Below are 18,931 nucleotides of genomic sequence, written 5' to 3'. Positions count from 1 at the left end.
CAGGCTTAGTCTTATCGACCAAATCAACATTACCAAGACGAAAACAAATGAGCTCATCCGATCGATCCAAAGAGTAGCTGAGCGATAAGCTCATATATATATAATACCTAGAATATCCTATACAACCCTCATTAAAACGGAGACAAATATGTAATATTACTATATTATACAATTTCTCATATAAATAGGTACATCATTTTAAACAATAGACAAGACTTATTACTGTTCATTTTTGTACGTTCCTCCCTCTCTCCTCTTTCTTATATTCTAATACTTGGGTGTGTTTCACGGACAAATCAGGATTCAACATCTTTAAATAATCATTTTTTATTATCATATAACAAATACTATACTAAGTAAATAAAAATTTTTTCATGGAGTTTATGCACAAATTAAGTCAAGATCCCCCAACCCTTTCATGCGTTCAACACACTCTATAGTTACTATTTTGTTTTCTATAAAATTATTAATTTTTATCTTAAAAGAAGGAAAATTATTCATTCAATTGATTTGAATGTCATGTGCTTGTGGAACTTAATCTTGGAATTTTTATTATGTTGATAGCAAGAGAACATGGTCCCTAATCCCCATATAATTATATTTAGTAATTTTTAAGCATAAAATACTAAAGGGTCAAATTTAGTAATTCAAGTTAAGATTCAAAGAAGGGAAATTTACATATGTGGCACTCGATTTTTATGTATTTACATGTCTTACACCTAAACTTTCATATTGACATACATGGTACTCTGGTGCTCTAAATTGCTATATTAAAAATTTGAGTGTTATATGTGTAAATATGAAAGTTTAGGGGTGAGATATGTAAATGCATTAGAGCTGTGCCTCGTCTCACATTTAATTCAGCATGAATTAAAGAGGATTTGTTTTGTGTCAGATATAACAATGATGAAATTATATTCAACTAATGCATGAATTTTGGTTAGATATTATATACTAATATTTTTATGTATAAATTTAATATTAGTATGTTGTAAGAAAAATGTTATTTACCTCCCTTTTTCATGAAAAATTATTTCATACGGACGGCGTAATCAGAGTTGCATGCGCCGTATGATCTCCACCGTTGATCAGATCTAAGTTGTATTTCAGTGAGCCTTTTTTTTTTTTTTAATGATTAAAGTTTTGATCAACTGTAGAGATAGGACGGCACATGCATCTCTGTATAAGCCGTGCGTATCGAATAATTTTTCCTTTTTCAGGCATTTACATATATACCACCCATTCCTATATATTTACGTATCTAGCATCTAAACCTTCGTATATTTATACCATCCAAATTACTCATATCACATAAAAGTACCATTATTTTGACCTTTATAAAGTGAAATACACCTTTTCATCCGTAGGTAAGGCAGCATTTATGTAAAATTTGCAAGTTTAGATGATATAGATGTAAATACTTAAAAATTGAGGGATATGTACGTAAATCTCCATTTTTTTGATATATCAATAATATGGGCAAATTTATAATTAAATATGTCAAAAGAATTAACCATTACGCAAAGTATAGATTCAGGGCATCATAAATATTAAAAATCATTAAATTTTATAATGAATTTTTAAATTAAAAAAAAAAACACTTCAAAATAAATATGTTCAAAATATCTCAGTATATCATCACCATGTGCAATTTCTGCAATTTTACTTTTTTATTTTTTTGAGCATTTACATGCTTCAATTTCTATATATTTACATTATGTTACATCTAAACTTTACTTTTTTGCATTTATACACCCCCAAATCCTTCATATCACATTAAACTATCACTATTTTAATAATAATACAAAAATGAAATACATATTTTCATGCATAAATAAAGTAGCATATATATGTAAAAATGGAAGTGATAGATATGTAAATACATAGGAATTAGGTGGTATGTATGTAAATCTTTATTTTTTTATTTTTGGAATATGGGGCGGTGGGTTTGAGTTATTTGTAATCATTTCATTAATTTAACTTTAGCTTAGATCTAAAGTTGCATATATGTAGCTTTATTTCACAAGGAACCTTATAATATTGGGAAATTATATAAATCATGTGATTATATTTATTAATTTATTATGTTAAGCAACCTATATGTGGCATATCATACTATGGCACATTAAATGATGAACATGAATTACCCATCAAAGTTCCTAATTTTTTTTTTTTTTGTGTAATAATATAGTCTGCTTAATATTTACATGAAAGGTCATAAAAATGAATTAAATTGAGCATTGGAATTAATGGATTGATTATATTTATAATTTTTGGAATTAATGGATTGGATATTTGATTTAGGCTTGAAGTTGATGAATCAATAAAACAAAAGTAAAATGAAATATGGTATGTATAAATAATCAATCTAAATTTATCAAATAAAAAATAAGTAGTTATTTTTAAATCTTAAATCAAGCGAGATTTACATACATATCATTAAATTCTTTATGTATTTACTTATCTTACACCTAAACTTCAATTTTTTACAAACATTTCACCTTACCGACACATAAAAATGTGTATTTTATTCTTTAAAAGTTGAGTCTAATTAGAATTGCTGCAACTTATGAAAAAGCAATTATAAAATTGCAGGAAATTAATTTGATATTCAAAAAGCTTCAGTGACTATTATAATTTTTTTTTTGAAAAAATCCTACCGCAGGTAAAAAACTGTCACCGCACCTAGCCAAAATCGATAAGAAAACATAAATTTAAGTGGGAATTTTTTTGAAAAAATTCCATCAAAATATATTCTATCCACACAGATAAAATTACGATAATTGGGGCTCCAATCGAACCCTTACTCAATATATTTGCAAAACCTTAAACATGTGAAGCAAGCCCACTATTTCCAGTTATATCACTACTTGATATTTAAATATTCAGCACAAATGTATTTATATTGTAACAAAATGAAAGAAATTAATATCACAACAAATGCAAATAAAATGATCTTCTTCTAGTCATGAACTAATGGCATAAATGCTACATAAATATAATTATACATGATCCTTTTTTTTGTTTGGAAGATCAACACACATCACTCAAATCTTGTGCATTTACATATCCAGCACCCAAACTTTAATTTTCACATATATGCCACCTTACCTTTGCATGAAAAAAGGTTAAAATAAGACTATTTTTGATGTGATGGGAAAGGTCTAGGTGGTATAAATGTAAATAATAATGTTTAAGTGTTTGACATGCAAACACATAGGAATTGAGTGGTATGCATGTATATGCCCCCCATTTTTTTTCTGCTTCTCTGACAACATCTAAGTTTGGCAACATCAGCAGTGAACTCTGATGTGAGCCTTAGCTCTTCATATTATTGAAAAATCTCGAAAGACGTACCGGACCGCCGCCGCTTGCTTCGCTGTCACTGCAAGAGTGTTTGGACTTTGATCTGTGCCTTTTCTCCTTTGTTCTCTTGGATCTCGACTTGGACCTCGACCTCTTCGAATCTCTATCGTCGTCATCGTCAGCGCTGCTCGAGGATTCTGAAGAAGAGCTGCAAGAGCTTGAATCAGATGCCCTCTTCCTGTGCTGCAAAATGAAGATTGATGCATGAATTTTTATGTCACCATGCATTCTACTCAAGTCCATGCATTTAGAAATTTAACACCTGTACTTCAATTTGTACATGCATGCAATTTTATCTATGCAAGAAAATGTGTATTTCACTTTTTTAAAAGTAAGAAGTTGTGGTATTTTTTATGTGAAACGAAAGATTTGGGTGTATAAATGTAAGAAGAGGAAAGCTTAGGTGTTAGATATGTAAATACATAGGAACTGGGTGGTATGTATGTAAATAGAAAAAGGATAAAGCTAAGGTTTGTACAAGTATTCTTTTGTTCAGGCATAAATGGAGAATAGTCTCCCACTGTGATTTTTGGACAAGAACTAGAGAATAAAGCAGGCCTTGGAATGAAAAGCTGGCATATTGCGCCTAAGAAAAAATACTCAAGACATCAGAAAGGTGGTTTTAGCATTATATATGATCTTATAGAATATAATGTGTATGAAAATGGCAAACAAGAAATAGTTCCATCAAATTACTAAATAAACCAAATGATGAAGCAGGTATAAAAGAAACCTTTCTCCTCTGGTGACTTCGTTTCTTTGATTCCTTCTCTCTCTTCGCTGCATTTACATGTCAAATAAGCAAAGCACTAAGGTTTTTGCAAGTTGGAAGGATTTACTGAAAAATTGTTATAATTTGCTGAAAATGAACCAGTGATAAAGAAAGAGAAAAATTCAGATATTTAAAAAACAGCATTATATCATTTACTTAGAAAGTCGAGCAATGCAATTTGGTACTAGCAATGCTAATGATGATCAATTTAAAATGGTGACACTAATATGGTTGCGTGAAAGAATCATATAGCCATGTAAGTGTAGGACACATTTAGCTTTAACAAAGCGTTTAGCTTTATTACAAAAGTCTTTTCAAAATGTACATTCAAATTTATAAACATACCATTCAAATCTTTAACATCTTATAAAAAAATACTACTATCGCTATCTTTTTAAAAGTGAAAAACACATTTTCATGCATAGGTTATCACCCTAAGGTGTAGATATCAATTTTTGGGTGTTAGAAACATAAATACATAAGAATTGCGTGGCATGCATGCAAATTTCCCTTTAAATTATTGACACAATGACCGACATCCTTTTAGCTTTTGCTAAAAGCTGTTTTTAAGGCATGATTTCCATTTTATTTTTCCCAAATAACTTTTTTACAAAAAAAGAAAGAAAAAATAAATCCATTCTTTTCATACAAACAATTATTTTTTCTGCTCAACACTTTTTCTACTAAAAAACAAGCGGAAATGGATTTTCTTATTAAATTAAGCCCATAAAAATCTATTCTTCAACATATGTATTCGAGCCAAGAATGACAATTTCTGAATTGATTTTATTCCCTTTAATTTTTCAGGTTTTCATGTCCCTAAGAGCAGCCTAACCCAAGATTAAGGCATATAAGTGGATTCTTTAAGAAGAAGGATCAAAATGATTAAAACATCCCATATATTTCATCTTAATTCAGGCTTTATATTCCTACTTCAAGGTTTTCCATGGCACAAGACCATATAGTTACATCTCTCAATTATATGAGATCATTTTTTATTAAAGATACCAACAAAGCTTTGGCACTTCGTAGATGGTGAGTCGCCTATAGTTAATTGCATGGCATTTCTTCTCCTAATTTTCCATGAAAAATTTAAATTTGCGGCCTTACGTTGGAGATTTGGGTGTTTGTTTTGGAGGGAATGACTATTGGAAGAAGAGTGGTACACCCTGATAGAATGCATTGTTCAATCATCTAGCAATATAATCCTATGAACGATGTTATATCCTATCAGTTCATACATCCACATCTATCCTTCAAGCCTGTATTCCTCCACTCAACTAATATTTCTTTAAAAAAAAATTTAGAAGTGTTGCACATTGTCTCTCATATCAAATGATTCATCCCCTTCAATATCTCTCTCTATAACAGGTTTTGATATATAATATATGAGAATAAATTATTATCCTTTAAGAAAAAAAAATGCTAGCGATAGAACCCTAGATTAAATGGTCAAGGAGATCATTGGAATTATCAGGTTTTAACATTAAAAATTTTGTTTTATGTTTGTTTAACTTGTCAGTGGCCATGAGTTCCCTGTCCATAACGATCCTAATGAATTAGGGATGCAAAACATAGGAAAGGAGATAATTTTAGGCTTGGCCTTGATTTACTAAGGCAATGTCTTCTCAAAGAGAATAAATGATTAGAGGCTGAAAAGCATGCAATAAAAACTCAATAGCAGACAGCATGGCCAAAGAAGCTCAAAGACATAACATAGTTGATTTCTATCAAAGTCATAACAGCACGACCAACAACATGCAAAGATCTGTCAAAGCCTACAATGACTGAGAGGTATACTGTGCATAGCCATCCCTGAGGCTTGAAATAATGGTTGACTTGGTAACATTGCTAAAATAGTTTCTTGAGTAAGCCTTTCTTTAGAGATTTGGCACTTCGATGTAAAAAGTAAATTCATAGAAGCACAAAGAAAGTGCCATAATCGATCAATGCTAAATGATGAATTGCCATTGACTAGTTGTGTGACACTATAGAGAGTGCCGTGAAGCTAGGTATTTAGCATATTTGCTTTGTCAAACGCTATTCATAAGACGTTGATCAATGTCACTAGAAGATGCTAATTCAAATAGAACTCATCTATTTGACCCATTCAAAAGTTATTTTAACATAGAACATACATAGGGCTTATTAATTGATATGATTTAATCCTCAAAGAAAGAATGAAACATTACATACTAGGCTTGATATTTCAGTAATGGGTTTGTTGTGTATTGTCGAGTGATGCCACGTCTCAAGAGCAAAAGCAGTCAGTTGATCATTTAGACATCTTCCTGTTCGAGCTAGAGTGAGTGGAACACATATTATGGCCATTGAAATCAGAATTACAATAATTTAGCATTTCATAATTATGGCCATTTGATTATAATATATAAAAACTTCATTTTTTTTTCATGTTCCCAAGAACTTGAGAAACCAATCTCTTCAATTTTGGCTTGACCAAGATAATGTTCATTGTGTAATAGTATACATTCATCACCCTTTGTGCAAGCTCAAAATTGTTCGATCCAAAATCTTTTGCATTTATCCCCTTTTTAAGAAATGTAGAAGTTGAAACTCTAACTAAACTCTTCCCATTAGACTCCACTGAAATTCCAGAAGTGACAAAGAGGTGCTTTTTGTCAAAGTTCTAATTAGTAAACTTTGATTTTAAATCTCATTCAAAAGCATTTTTTATCTAAGTTCTCCTTTGTGATGGCTCTTGTACAAAAGTGTCAAGATCAAAAGGAATTCTGGAATTTTTATAACATAGTGCCATTTAGAGAAAATAAAAACATGGAATTTAGCCATGCTAACACATCTAACAATAAGGGCTGGTGTTCCTAGGAAGGAAATGGAGGTGATATCATCCGCTATGTTTGACAAAGAAAAGCTGAGAGTAGGGCGCGTCACAAACCTAAAGCATGGGTAGATGTCATCATAGCCCAATGGATAGTGGTGATGAGGTGAGTCAACACGGTGTTGGAAGAGCTCCTTAAGCATTTAATTAATGGAGATGTCACAACTGCCGAGGCATAGCTCCGTGGACCCTTCAACAACTTGATTGCATAGTTTCTCTTGCTTTTAATTCTACCCAATGGCCATAAGAAATTTAGTACCCCCTTAAAACTTCAGTAGAAGGAAGTGGAAAAATACAAAGATAGAAGGAAGATGAAAAAAAGAATCAGGCCCTACTAGGGGGTTTTAAAGGGGAGAGAGAAGAAGTAGAAGAAGAGAGGTAGGGAGAAAACAAATGTTTATTTATATATAATCATCATTTAACATTTTACAGTCTCAGGCCATTCTTTGCATGAAATAAGATTCTCAATACATATTAAAAATGTTTTAAAACAGTATTGCAAAATATGACGTGTCCTTGCACATTTGGCACAATAAACATATTTAAAATATGCATAAGAACTGAATGAACACACATGAAAATTAGGGAAGTGATACATTAATTTGATCGTGACGTGCCATCATTTTCTGATGTCTTAATCGAAATAAATTCATGTTAGAGTTTCAAATAGTGCAAGAGGAAGAGAAAATGGTTATAAGGAAAACAAACCAAGGGGAAAGATAAAGAAGTCAAGAAGAATAAGAGAGAATAGAGTCAGTTGATAAGTTAAAGAAAACCATTTTTCATTTCAAGTTCAATCATTGTTACCATTTTATAGTTCTAGGCCATTTTTATGTAGAATAGAATCCTCAATACATATTAAAATAAAATAACCCAAACAAATATGGTAAAATATAATGTATACTTATTAACATTTAATAAAACAAACATATTCAAAACAGGCATAAAACTTAAATGGGTACATGATTAAAATCCATTGGCAAAGATTCACTAGCCATAATGATCTGTATTATTTTTTGAATCCTAATCTAACGGATGTATCAAAACAGCACATGAGATAGAGAAAGAAAGAGAGTTAAAGAACTATCAACCAATGATAAAATACTGGCACGGTTGACAATCAGCTGCAGTACTAGCAAATAATACGAACGAGCCTCAATAGGCAAAGATATTATGCTCGCTGATGTGTATAAAATGTGTAGTATTGTATGGTGTGCTTGTTGCATTATTTGTGACATTTTAAGCTTTTCATGAGTATATTAGGTTTACATGTGCAAGATTGGAGCATTTAGCACAAAATAGGCCACGACAACAACTATCCCGCATGTGGAGAGCGCCTCAACGTCGGATGCTGCTCCTCTACATGCAAAATATAGAGAAGACGACATCCCAACACCAGCGTCCAAACGCCCCAATGCCTCGGCTCCTTGATGCCTTAAGGTACCAAATTTTGGCATGAAAACATAGAAAACCACATCTCAACGCTAGGAGTCGAGCGCCCTAATTTCACAATCCCGAGCCACAAAATGTGGTGCCCAAGCCAGCGCGCCGCACCTGTATTAAGTGCCCCTACGCTACCTACTCAACGCCACGGTGCATCCCATTGACTTAGGGTGATTTTGGTGGTTTTGCCTACATCTCCGACACGTGAGAGCCTATATTGGAGACATTTCTTCATGAAAAGGACTCTCTAGCAATTTTTTGATAGCTGACACATTTGGTAGAAGAGAAACTTTAAGAAAAGGCTAGAGAATCAATAGTGCTTGTGAGATTTGTATTTTCTTTATTGTGAGAGCAAATCAAAGTGTGATTACATTGTAGAGGAAGGATCGTGGTGGAGCAAAATGAGATTCATATCAAGTTTTGATTGTTCTTTCTTGTGTAAATTTCAAATATCTTTAAATAAAATCTGATTTATTTTCTCCACACATATTTACAAATTAAGTTCCATTTGATTTATTGATTTGGTAGAGTGATGACTCATGCTCGTTCCATGAAAATCCATGGCTATTTTGGTAATTTAAATTCAGCGTGTTAACTTTCCAAAGATCATTTACTTTTTCTCTGACCACTTGAACATATAACAAACAATCACTTTTTGGAATAAGTATATTGTCATTAGAGGATTGCAATTAAGTAGGGGAATGAGGATTCCGGTAGACTTTGTCGAGTTAAGGGGACTTAACCATAATATGAGGCTCCAACACTTATTATGTCTAGGAATAGAATAAGAAGCAATTATCCTTGATTGTCAACATTAAGCAGGAAAAATTTATTGGAAGAACATTGATGAATCATATAATTCATTTCAAGGAAGTATATTTTTCAAACTAGAAAAATCAAATTTGATAGATTGTACTAGTCCAAATTAGGACATTAGAAAATCTTTCAAAAACTTTCATCATTTTGAATTAAATATAGAATTAGTAAACTAATAATTATCATGTTTGAGAATTAACTTGTTCCTCGTGGGATCGATACATAGACTTATAATCTATGGACTACTTCATAGACACGTATAATTGCATGATAACTAGTGCTTTACCACATTTCAGAACACTCATCAAGAATAAAATAGAATAAGTGTGATTATGATCATGCAATCGAGTTGACCAAAGTTATAGTCTTCTCATTTTATCAATGGAGCTTGTTTGTCTTGTCTTAGGCCAGCAACCTTTAAAAAATTTATGTAAGCATAATTATAGTTAATTAGGTTATAATTATGGTCTTATTTAGCTTTGCCTTCCAAGCCAGTTGACTTAGTTTGACTTGTAAGGGTTGCCAAACCATGTACGGCAGTCAAGAAGCCCTATCATACTGTGTGCTTGTCTTCTGCATTTTCTAAGGGATTCTAAATGTAAATTTATATCACCAACATGTTTAAGCTATTATACGATGGATTTTTCATTTGCAATACATGGCTTATCAGGTTTTTTAATAATTCCATTATTTGATTATCCTTATGTTTGCCCGCAATCCCTTTTTCTAACATCTACTAAGAGCTATAAGACAGGAGAAAGGAAAAAAACAAAGTATTCCAGAAAATAGTCATCCTATATCAGTTCGCTTCACATGCAATTTATTAATTTTTGCGGTCAAACGTCTAATAATAAAGCAAAGACAACACAGTGAGGTAAAACATATTTATTTTTAGAGCATGTTTTCTTTGGATAATAAAAAAATTTCTGCCTACTGGACAATTAAATTGATATTATAAAGGGAAATTTGCATCCTATTCTTCATCCTAGCACACAATTCTTTTGTATTCACATATCTCACACCTAAACTTTCATATTTACAAACATAGCACTCAAATCTTTAATATCACATAAAAAATAACACTATTATCACTCTTTAAAAGTGAAATACACCCTTACGTGCATAGGATATCACATCAAAAATAGCACTATTACCGCACTTTAAAAGTGAAATACATAGTTTCAAGCATAGGTTTAATGCACCAAAGTGCTACGTATGTAAATATGAAAGTTTAGGTGTAAGATAGGTAAATACATAAGAACTGTGTTAATGTAAATTTCCCTATTATAAAAAAACATGTATGCACTTCTATCTTACCTTTTTTTCCATGCAACTTGATTCCTGGATGGTTCCTCCCAGCAGCAAGCTTACGTGCCCTATCAGCCTCCAGCTGTGCCCTATAATCTCGCATCATTCTATCCTTGTCAGCCTCCATCTCACCCTTCTTGAGTTCATCTTCCTGATGTAAAAACAAGAAATGCAACGAGAAGTACTCAGTAACGGCAGTTATTCTTTTTGAACTTCGTGAAAGAATTCAAAGTACTATAATAAACAAAAATGGTGAAGCAATACATTCTGAAGAAAATGAAGAAGATGAAGCATCAAGTTTGAAAGGGATATCAACTAGGCTTGCGGAATTCTGATAAAAATTAGAGCTGCTTGCTCATCAAGAAATCTTTCAAAGATGTCTGAAGGAATAGAAAAATGCCATATAATTTAACAAGCTTTTTTCATCTCTTTTAGAACAAAGATTGAGTAAAAGATTGTGGCAAATATTGGAATCAATTTCATGAATCATTTAGTAAAGTTGAAGGAGAGACTAGAAACACCAATATGGAAGTGATTTTTGTCACAATATCATCATTAGTTTTATCCCAATTATTTATGACTAACCATGCATTGGAAATTAATAAAAATTAAGTTAAAGCAATGAAATGATCTTCTTATGATTTTATTTATGATAAAAAGGCACATGATGATTACGATTATAATTGATTTGACGGGTAGAGCAAAGGCATATTGAACCTGCTATACATATGCAACTATGACAAATATTATAAGTAGCTGTGAACGGACTAAGGATTCCACAATTCTAGCAAAAAGACATCAAAGATAGAATTTATACTTGTATTATTTTGTATCAGCAAGATATCCACAATGAGGCATTTTAATAATATGCCATCTGCTAATATAGTTCTAATCAGTGAGATTTTTTTTTAAATAGTTTAAAAATTAAAAAACTGGAGGTATTAGAGGTATATTTTAGATGAAACTTGAAACCATTTGAGAGAATTTGGATCCATGAAAATGATAATCTGGACCAATAGTAGTGGAAGATTAAGTGAAATCTATATATTATATGTTTAAATGAATTGGTTCTGTTAGAGAAAAGATATAAGATACAAATGTGAACATAACGTCAAAAACAAAATTTGGGTGGTTAAATAAAAAAATGTAATCTGAGTAATATGAAATAATAAAAGAAACTCCTAAGTCCTTAAATGTAGATTTCATTAAACTTTTCATCAGATCAATTATGAAATCACAACAAAAAAATTATCAGCAGGCAAGGTGAATGTGGCATAAAAAAGATGATAATAAAATTATATGATAAAAAGATAATGAGAAATGCAAAGAGAAAATGATAATAGACTCTAATAAAGATAAAGGCTAGAAAAAAAAATGATAATTTAGGCATGTACAATAGATAATAGAATATGCACTAATAAATCAACCGAATAAAATTGTTGTGAAAGACTTTAAAAAAAAGACACTTAAATGTAGCATGATTATAACAAAACACACTTGCATAATATTGTGTTAGCATCTCCTGCAGCATTTGCTAGGAAAAAAAATAAGAAAAAGCATACATAGGCAGACTCCATTAATATCCAAATAAATTAAAATATAAAAAAATAATATATTAATATTCTAATGAATTATGAAATAATAAAAGAAGTATGTTAATATCCTAATATTAAATTATGAAATAAAATTGACCATATAAACATCAAACTATCAAAAGAAATATTGATCTCAAATTTAAAATATATAATACTAAAATATAGTAATATAACAATCAACAATAGTTCAACATAAATTTCTCTCCCACTTCTATTTTCTTCGACTCAAGTATAATATAACAAGCAATAAGTCATCAACTATCAGGTCTTCATTACAATCATCAACTTAATGAATTATATCTATGTTCTCCCCAATCTCCTCCCTCAATTATATTTATGCTCTCATATTTCTCCTAATCCTCAACTTCAATCATCTTCATTTTTCCTAAGCAATAATAGTCAATACAATTAAATCTTAAAATAATAACCATGTTGATAGTTAGAGCTTCAACTATATAGTTTTTTATGGACATCTTTTATATTACTTCTTGTTGACTAGTTTGTACGATGTGAGATTTAATAGATGGGAAATATTTGTTTTATTTTTTATTTGTTTTATTTTTTAACTTATGTTAAAAAAATTATGAACCATCTAAAAAAAATTGAGGTTGCAATTTTAAATAAAGTTCCATATAATTGGGATAAAAGTAAGGAGTGCTAATAATAAAAAAAAGGATGACGCTAACTCAAAAAAATCTAGTTAAGGGTGACAATGACTAATAATGATGACAATCATAAGAAAACATAAGACATCTAAATATATGACAAGCACAAAAAAAAAAAAAAAACCCCTACCTATTCAATAAAGATGGTTAGATAACATGGTGGTTATTACACACAAAATTCAAGGTTAAAAGACATTAGATGGATTCAAATAAAGATGACACACAAGTCTAAATGCTAACCTAGTAATGTCACCATGAAAAATGCAGTTTCTAGCAAAAATAATATAGGCATATTTAATTAATGTATGAGTCAATTATTTTGGAAGTGACATACAAATATCTCAATCAAAACCACATGATTCAACAAACAACACTATACAAGAGAGAGAAAAAGGGAAAATTTGTCATCAAATTCTTTTATAGCATCTGGCGTAAGAATGCATGACACTGTGTTACCCTATCTTAGCTGAATACTTGACTTCTTAATTGAATATGATTTCCAAACTCAATGGCTTCTGTTTGATGTATATATATATATATATATATATTTGATGAATGGGTCGGGGAGTGAGGTCCCCAACCCACCTTATCGACTCAACCCCTGTCAGGTCTGCGAGCAACCCATGCGCCTAAATATTCAAGTACCCCCTCCTTAAGACAACAGTAGCCAGAGGCAGGATTCGAACCCCAGACCAGAGGAGACTTACATCGTCGAAGCAGATGCTCTATCAACTAACCTGGGAACACAGCGTTGCGATATATATATATATATATATATATAATCTCACTTCACTCAATATATATATATAATAAGATTGTCGACGGTCGAAGACCGCCGATCAACCCTTATAGGTTGGATTGACCGAGGGGCGGACCCCCTTCCAGTTTGTGAGCTATTCGATTCCTCCTGAAAAGGTTGGGATTCGAACCCCCGGCCAGAGGGTCTTATGCCAAGCCACCAATGACATGCATATATTTTTTAAAAAAATATAAAATAACTCATTCATCTCACCATCCCACGATCGCATGTGGACTTGCCATCACTCAGCCTCCGCTCTCATCAACCATGAAATCAACAACACAAACCGTTCTAGCTCACCATTGACCATGTCCATGAAGAACCCTAAAGCACAAGTTCCTACACCCCATTAGAGACTCGCTTTCATCTTTATTTTGTTAAAACTAAACTATGCCTTCTGCGAACTAATGCTCATCGCACAATACAACTAGCTCTCTCTCTCTCTCTCTCCCTCCCTCCTTGCTCTCCCTCTACCCTTCTATACACACACTCTCAATCATCTCCACTCTAGTACCAATAACTCACGATTCCAACAACAAAGACCTCCCACAACACTCATCTAATTCTTCAGTGCTAAAATTTTAAGCATCGCAAGAATTCAAGTTATATGACCTCAAATTTGACTTCCACTAGTCCAAAAACTTATTTCAATCAACCTTGTTAATTGGCTTCCTCACATCACAGAATGCCCGAATTTCATGCTAAGAATTTCCCTCTACACAGGCAGAAAAACCAATGAAGAACTATTGAACTTAAGATTGGCTAATACGAATAACCTATCATCAATCTTTGCTCTAATCAAGTTTGACTATCTTCACATTGTTGATCATCGATCAGGGTGGAACTTGAAGACATCCAAATTACTGACTTTGATTTAGTTGGGGTTTGAAGACCTTTGCAATGTTAATCTTTCATCTAAGCATAGTTTCACCAGCCACTATTAATCATCAATCCAAGTTTAGGAAGATAAAATTGCCTCTGGCAGTTAATCTTAGCCAAAACATAGCAATGACCTTGTTGTCATTAAACAATGATAGATGCAGTCATTGAACATTTTAAATGCTATTGACTAGTCCACGACCACTAATTGAAAGTGAACCAAATATTGGCATCACTACAATAGTTGGAGAGAAGCAAAGCACGTCAATCGAATGTTTTTATATGGCTCATATCAAAGTCTAAAAAATATAATAACATATGTGAACTATAAATTTTTATTAAATAAACACTATAGATATATGATATGCAATAAATTGCATGGGTTCCAAAATTAACTACCGGCTCAACCCTACATCCACTCAATTGAGTTGCTTCATAAGACATGCAGATGATTTCAAGCTTGCTAGAAGAGGTATCCCAAATTTTTGCGAAATTATATAAAAACCTCACTCATGCTTATGTAATTGATACCCACACCAAATGCATTGATGTATGTAAAGCATGCTACTACCAACTAATCTCAATTTAAATGCATGCTACAGAACTCAAGTTTGAACAAATAATTCTTGTTGATCTAAGGGTCATAGTGATTCTTCACCATGGGGGCCATCTTACCTATAGTTCATGTTTGTAAGACCCGCTATGAAATATAGGATGTCTTATCTATATGATAAGGTAAGGCACATCCTAACAAGTCATTGCAATTAAATAAATAACAGATATGCCATACTCCGCTTAAACCTAAGGTTAAAAATCTCAATTCATTAGAAGCATCCAATGGTAAAGTTGTAAGTTTAGATACTCCTATCAAGGTTCAAATAATATTTCAAATCAAGTTTTCTCATAGGGTTTTCCTTGCTTTCAAAGTTGTAAGGCCCACTTATGGGCCTTCCAATGGATGCAAGTCATACAACAATTAATGGGGGAGATATAAGTTAATAAGACCATCAAACCAATTTAAATAATCAAGCCATCTTACCTATAGGGCAAGGCAATAAAACTCACAGCTAGGCTCTATATGCCTTTTAATAGAAGTAAGGCCATCTCCATTAATATGGATGATTAAAAACTGAAATTATACTTGATCCTTCCCAAGGATAAGGATTGAAGTCATAAGCAAAACTCACACCACAGCTCAAGTACCAACAAGGCCATCAATCAAAACCAAACTCATCAGTCAAACAGAAGATCATAGAAAATCGATGGTCATGTCATGTCATTGAAATTTTGTCACTTAAAGTATAGTACCTCTAAACAAAAAGCAATCATGTTATGAGCCTCTAAGCTATTTAGTTAAAATAGCCCTTTGATATTGAAAGTCAATGCATGCATCCATTCGGCCTGCTTGAGACACCTAAAAGACAACAATTTATGGTTTCTAATCAAGCTGCCTTGACATTGTAGTTCAATGCACTCTAACATTGGCAAGCTAGCAGACTAGGGATGTAAAAATCATGGGATATTGATAGGTTTATCTCTATTATCCAACCAGTCTCTATGAATTAAATCCATATATCAATCACAAGTTTAAATAGTTTCTTAATTTGGAGTGTTTTAAAGTATGTAGGAGAGATAATTAAATGAGGCATTTACATACATACCACACAATTCCTGTATTTACATATCTAACACCCCCAAACTTTTATATTTACATGCATAACACTCAAATCTTTATTATCACATAAAAAATATCACCACTATTTGTTAAAAGTGAAATGCACATTTTTATGCATAGGTTTGTGACACCAAAGTGTTATAAATATAAATATGAAATTTCAGGTATTAGATATGTGAATACATAAGAATTGTGGTATGTATGTAAATTTTTCCATAATTAAATATAATAGTTTATGTTTACAAAAACTTTGACCTATAAAGCATGATATAACATCAGTGAAAAGCAAGTTAAAAAAGCATAATCAATCACAAGAAAAACTACAATATAGTTTGTCACACATAGATAAAGCTTGAGAAGGGGAGGCATTTCCTAAGCAATCAAATACAAACTACTTATTGCACTAACACCTATTGACACCCTCTAGCTATTACATCAACTATCTATCTTCATTAGTTTTATAAGAAATAATATAATTAGCGGGTAGCAGCTAGCTTAGTTGATAAACACCTTGAAAATTGTTGCTAAGTTCTGGGATTGAATCCTTCCACACCAAATTTGTGATTCAGCACTCGAACTTCCCCCCAAAAAAAAAAGAATTGAACTTAGTTCTTCATGAGAGAAAATGCTCCTATTCTCAAGAAAATTTCTTTAAGACAACAAAATACTCCCACTAACTTAACCACCAGTTTCTAAATCAAGCCATTGCTCAATCTCAATTCTGTAATATATCCACAAACTGATTTTTGAATCCAGCCAGACCTTCCAGTTGCAAGTATAAATTTAATGAAAAATAATAAATCAACTGATTTGATTCAAAAAGAAAAAAAAAAGAATTAAAAAAATTCCCAAGATCTTGCAGTTTAAGAATAACCTTTACATAGACTATATGCTTCATATCAAAACTCAAGCTTACTTGCAGTTAAAAAGCAGCTTTAAGGGTAAGGGTTTATCATACAAGAGCCCAACTTACGTCAGAGAACTAAGTGCTTTTGGATTTTACAGTTCATTGCCTTTCAGCTAAGCTCAACAAGAATACACAATATGAAAATTGGTTAAAGGCTTTATTACGATAAGGAAACTTGAATAATAGCATAGAAGCAACCATAGCATGGCAAAGGCTTTATTATGACAAGGAAACTTGAATAAATGGAAGATTTACATAAATACCAACCAATTCCTACTCATTTGCATATCTGACACCTTAACTTTAATTTTTACAGAGATGCCACAATACCTATACATGAAAAGGTGTATTTCACTATTTGAACGTTAAAATAGCGATATATTTAATGTGATATGAAAGATTTTGGTGCTATAAATTTAAAAAGTATAGTTTAAGTGTTATATATGTAAATACATAGGAATTGAGTGGTATGTATGTAAATGTCCCTAAATAAAATGCAAGGTGAACAGTCTAATCACAATTCAAATGTCTTATAGCCCATGAGATGGTAAAATGCAAGTGGTCCAATATATATATATATATATATATATAATATATATTCTTTACAGCTTTACACATCAGCAGAAGCCTCCACCCAATCAGAGATAATCTTCAAGCAATGGGGAAAAAGCCTCCACCAAAATGCCAACAGGCAAACCTCCGTGAACATTAAATTTAGGGGAAATTTACATACATACCGCATAATTTATACATATTTGCACATCTAACACCTTAACTTTTATATTTACATTTTTAGCACTTTGGTGTCATAAATCTATGCATAAAAAGATGAATTACCATAGATTTTCATCCAGCTTTCCAAAACTTAATAAATGTCGGCAGCTAAAAAGTTGGTTAAAGTTTGTGGGTTGCCCGTAAGAAGCTGTCGGTCGCTGGAAGTGAAGTCCCGTCGCCCGCTTTGGAAGGACGTTTTAATTTACATATATATATATATAATTTTAGAAAAATATGAAATCAAACTGACCTCATATTTTTTGCAGTTTAAATGAAAAAGCACTCTACCTCAAATCTTGTATCTATCCCAAAGGATAAACACAAGACTTGAGAATGAGGCTCGATCAAATAAACTAAGAAATATATGACATCCCTTTGGTCTGCGAAACCGTTTTATTTGCCGACAAGTTCCCCGATTTAATACAAAAAATTAAATAAGGTTTATTTTAGGCTGGGTTCGGAAAAGCTTCCTATAAGGGCAAGCCCTTATAGATAATTACATCTTAAATAACCGAAGTCACCTAAGAAAACTCTCGATAAAAATCAGAGGATATCATCTTCAGAGAAGTCAAAAGGATAGAACTTTTCAACGAAATCGGACGAAGAGGTGTGAAAAGGGAAATGCTCGAACCTGGAGCAATATTGAGGAATCCAAATGAAGAGAAACTAGGGGAGGCCACGGGTCCTGAGGAGAACATCAGTGACTTCACAGTCTATCATATGATTTGACTCCAATTTTGAGAAGAAATTATTACAATGTTTCATCCTGCCAATTTTATTTAATTAAGCCTTATATTTGTGTGACATAGTCACACAAATTGCCTAAAAGATATGAGGGTTTACGTCGTATCGGACGACAACCTCGGAACCTAGAACGAGTTTAGGGCTTAAATCGTACGGCAGAGCTATACGAATGCCTAAAGAAAAAGGTGGAGGATTTATGTTGCGCTAGGCAAACAATCTCGAAAACTTATGGATTGTTGTTTAATTTCTAGGAAAAAGGAAAAGTTTTGCTGGGGAAGACATGTTCTGTTGTTGAAGATGGTCGTGCTGCCCACCGCGCTAGCTCCAAGCT

General features: G+C 32.2%; 1 protein-coding gene across 1 annotated transcript in view; it reads right to left on the bottom strand.

The window, feature by feature from the left end:
• Nucleotides 1–3,190: 3,190 nt before the first annotated feature.
• The window catches only part of LOC110027601 (protein FAM133A-like), a 26,201-nt gene continuing 10,460 nt past the window's right edge, over nt 3,191–18,931 (bottom strand). The window contains exons 3-5 of the mRNA XM_020729098.1: nt 10,572–10,713; nt 4,100–4,146; nt 3,191–3,549 (exon numbers count right to left, since the gene is read on the bottom strand). Coding sequence (XP_020584757.1) covers nt 3,319–3,549; nt 4,100–4,146; nt 10,572–10,713 — 420 coding nt within the window. The 3' untranslated portion in view covers nt 3,191–3,318. The remainder of the gene's footprint in view (nt 3,550–4,099; nt 4,147–10,571; nt 10,714–18,931) is intronic.

Source organism: Phalaenopsis equestris, unplaced genomic scaffold, assembly GCF_001263595.1.
Source record: "Phalaenopsis equestris unplaced genomic scaffold, ASM126359v1 Scaffold000428, whole genome shotgun sequence".
Lineage (NCBI taxonomy): Eukaryota > Viridiplantae > Streptophyta > Magnoliopsida > Asparagales > Orchidaceae > Phalaenopsis > Phalaenopsis equestris.
The sequence above is the reverse complement of the archived record's forward strand: the minus strand, read 5'-3'. Positions and strand labels throughout refer to the sequence as shown.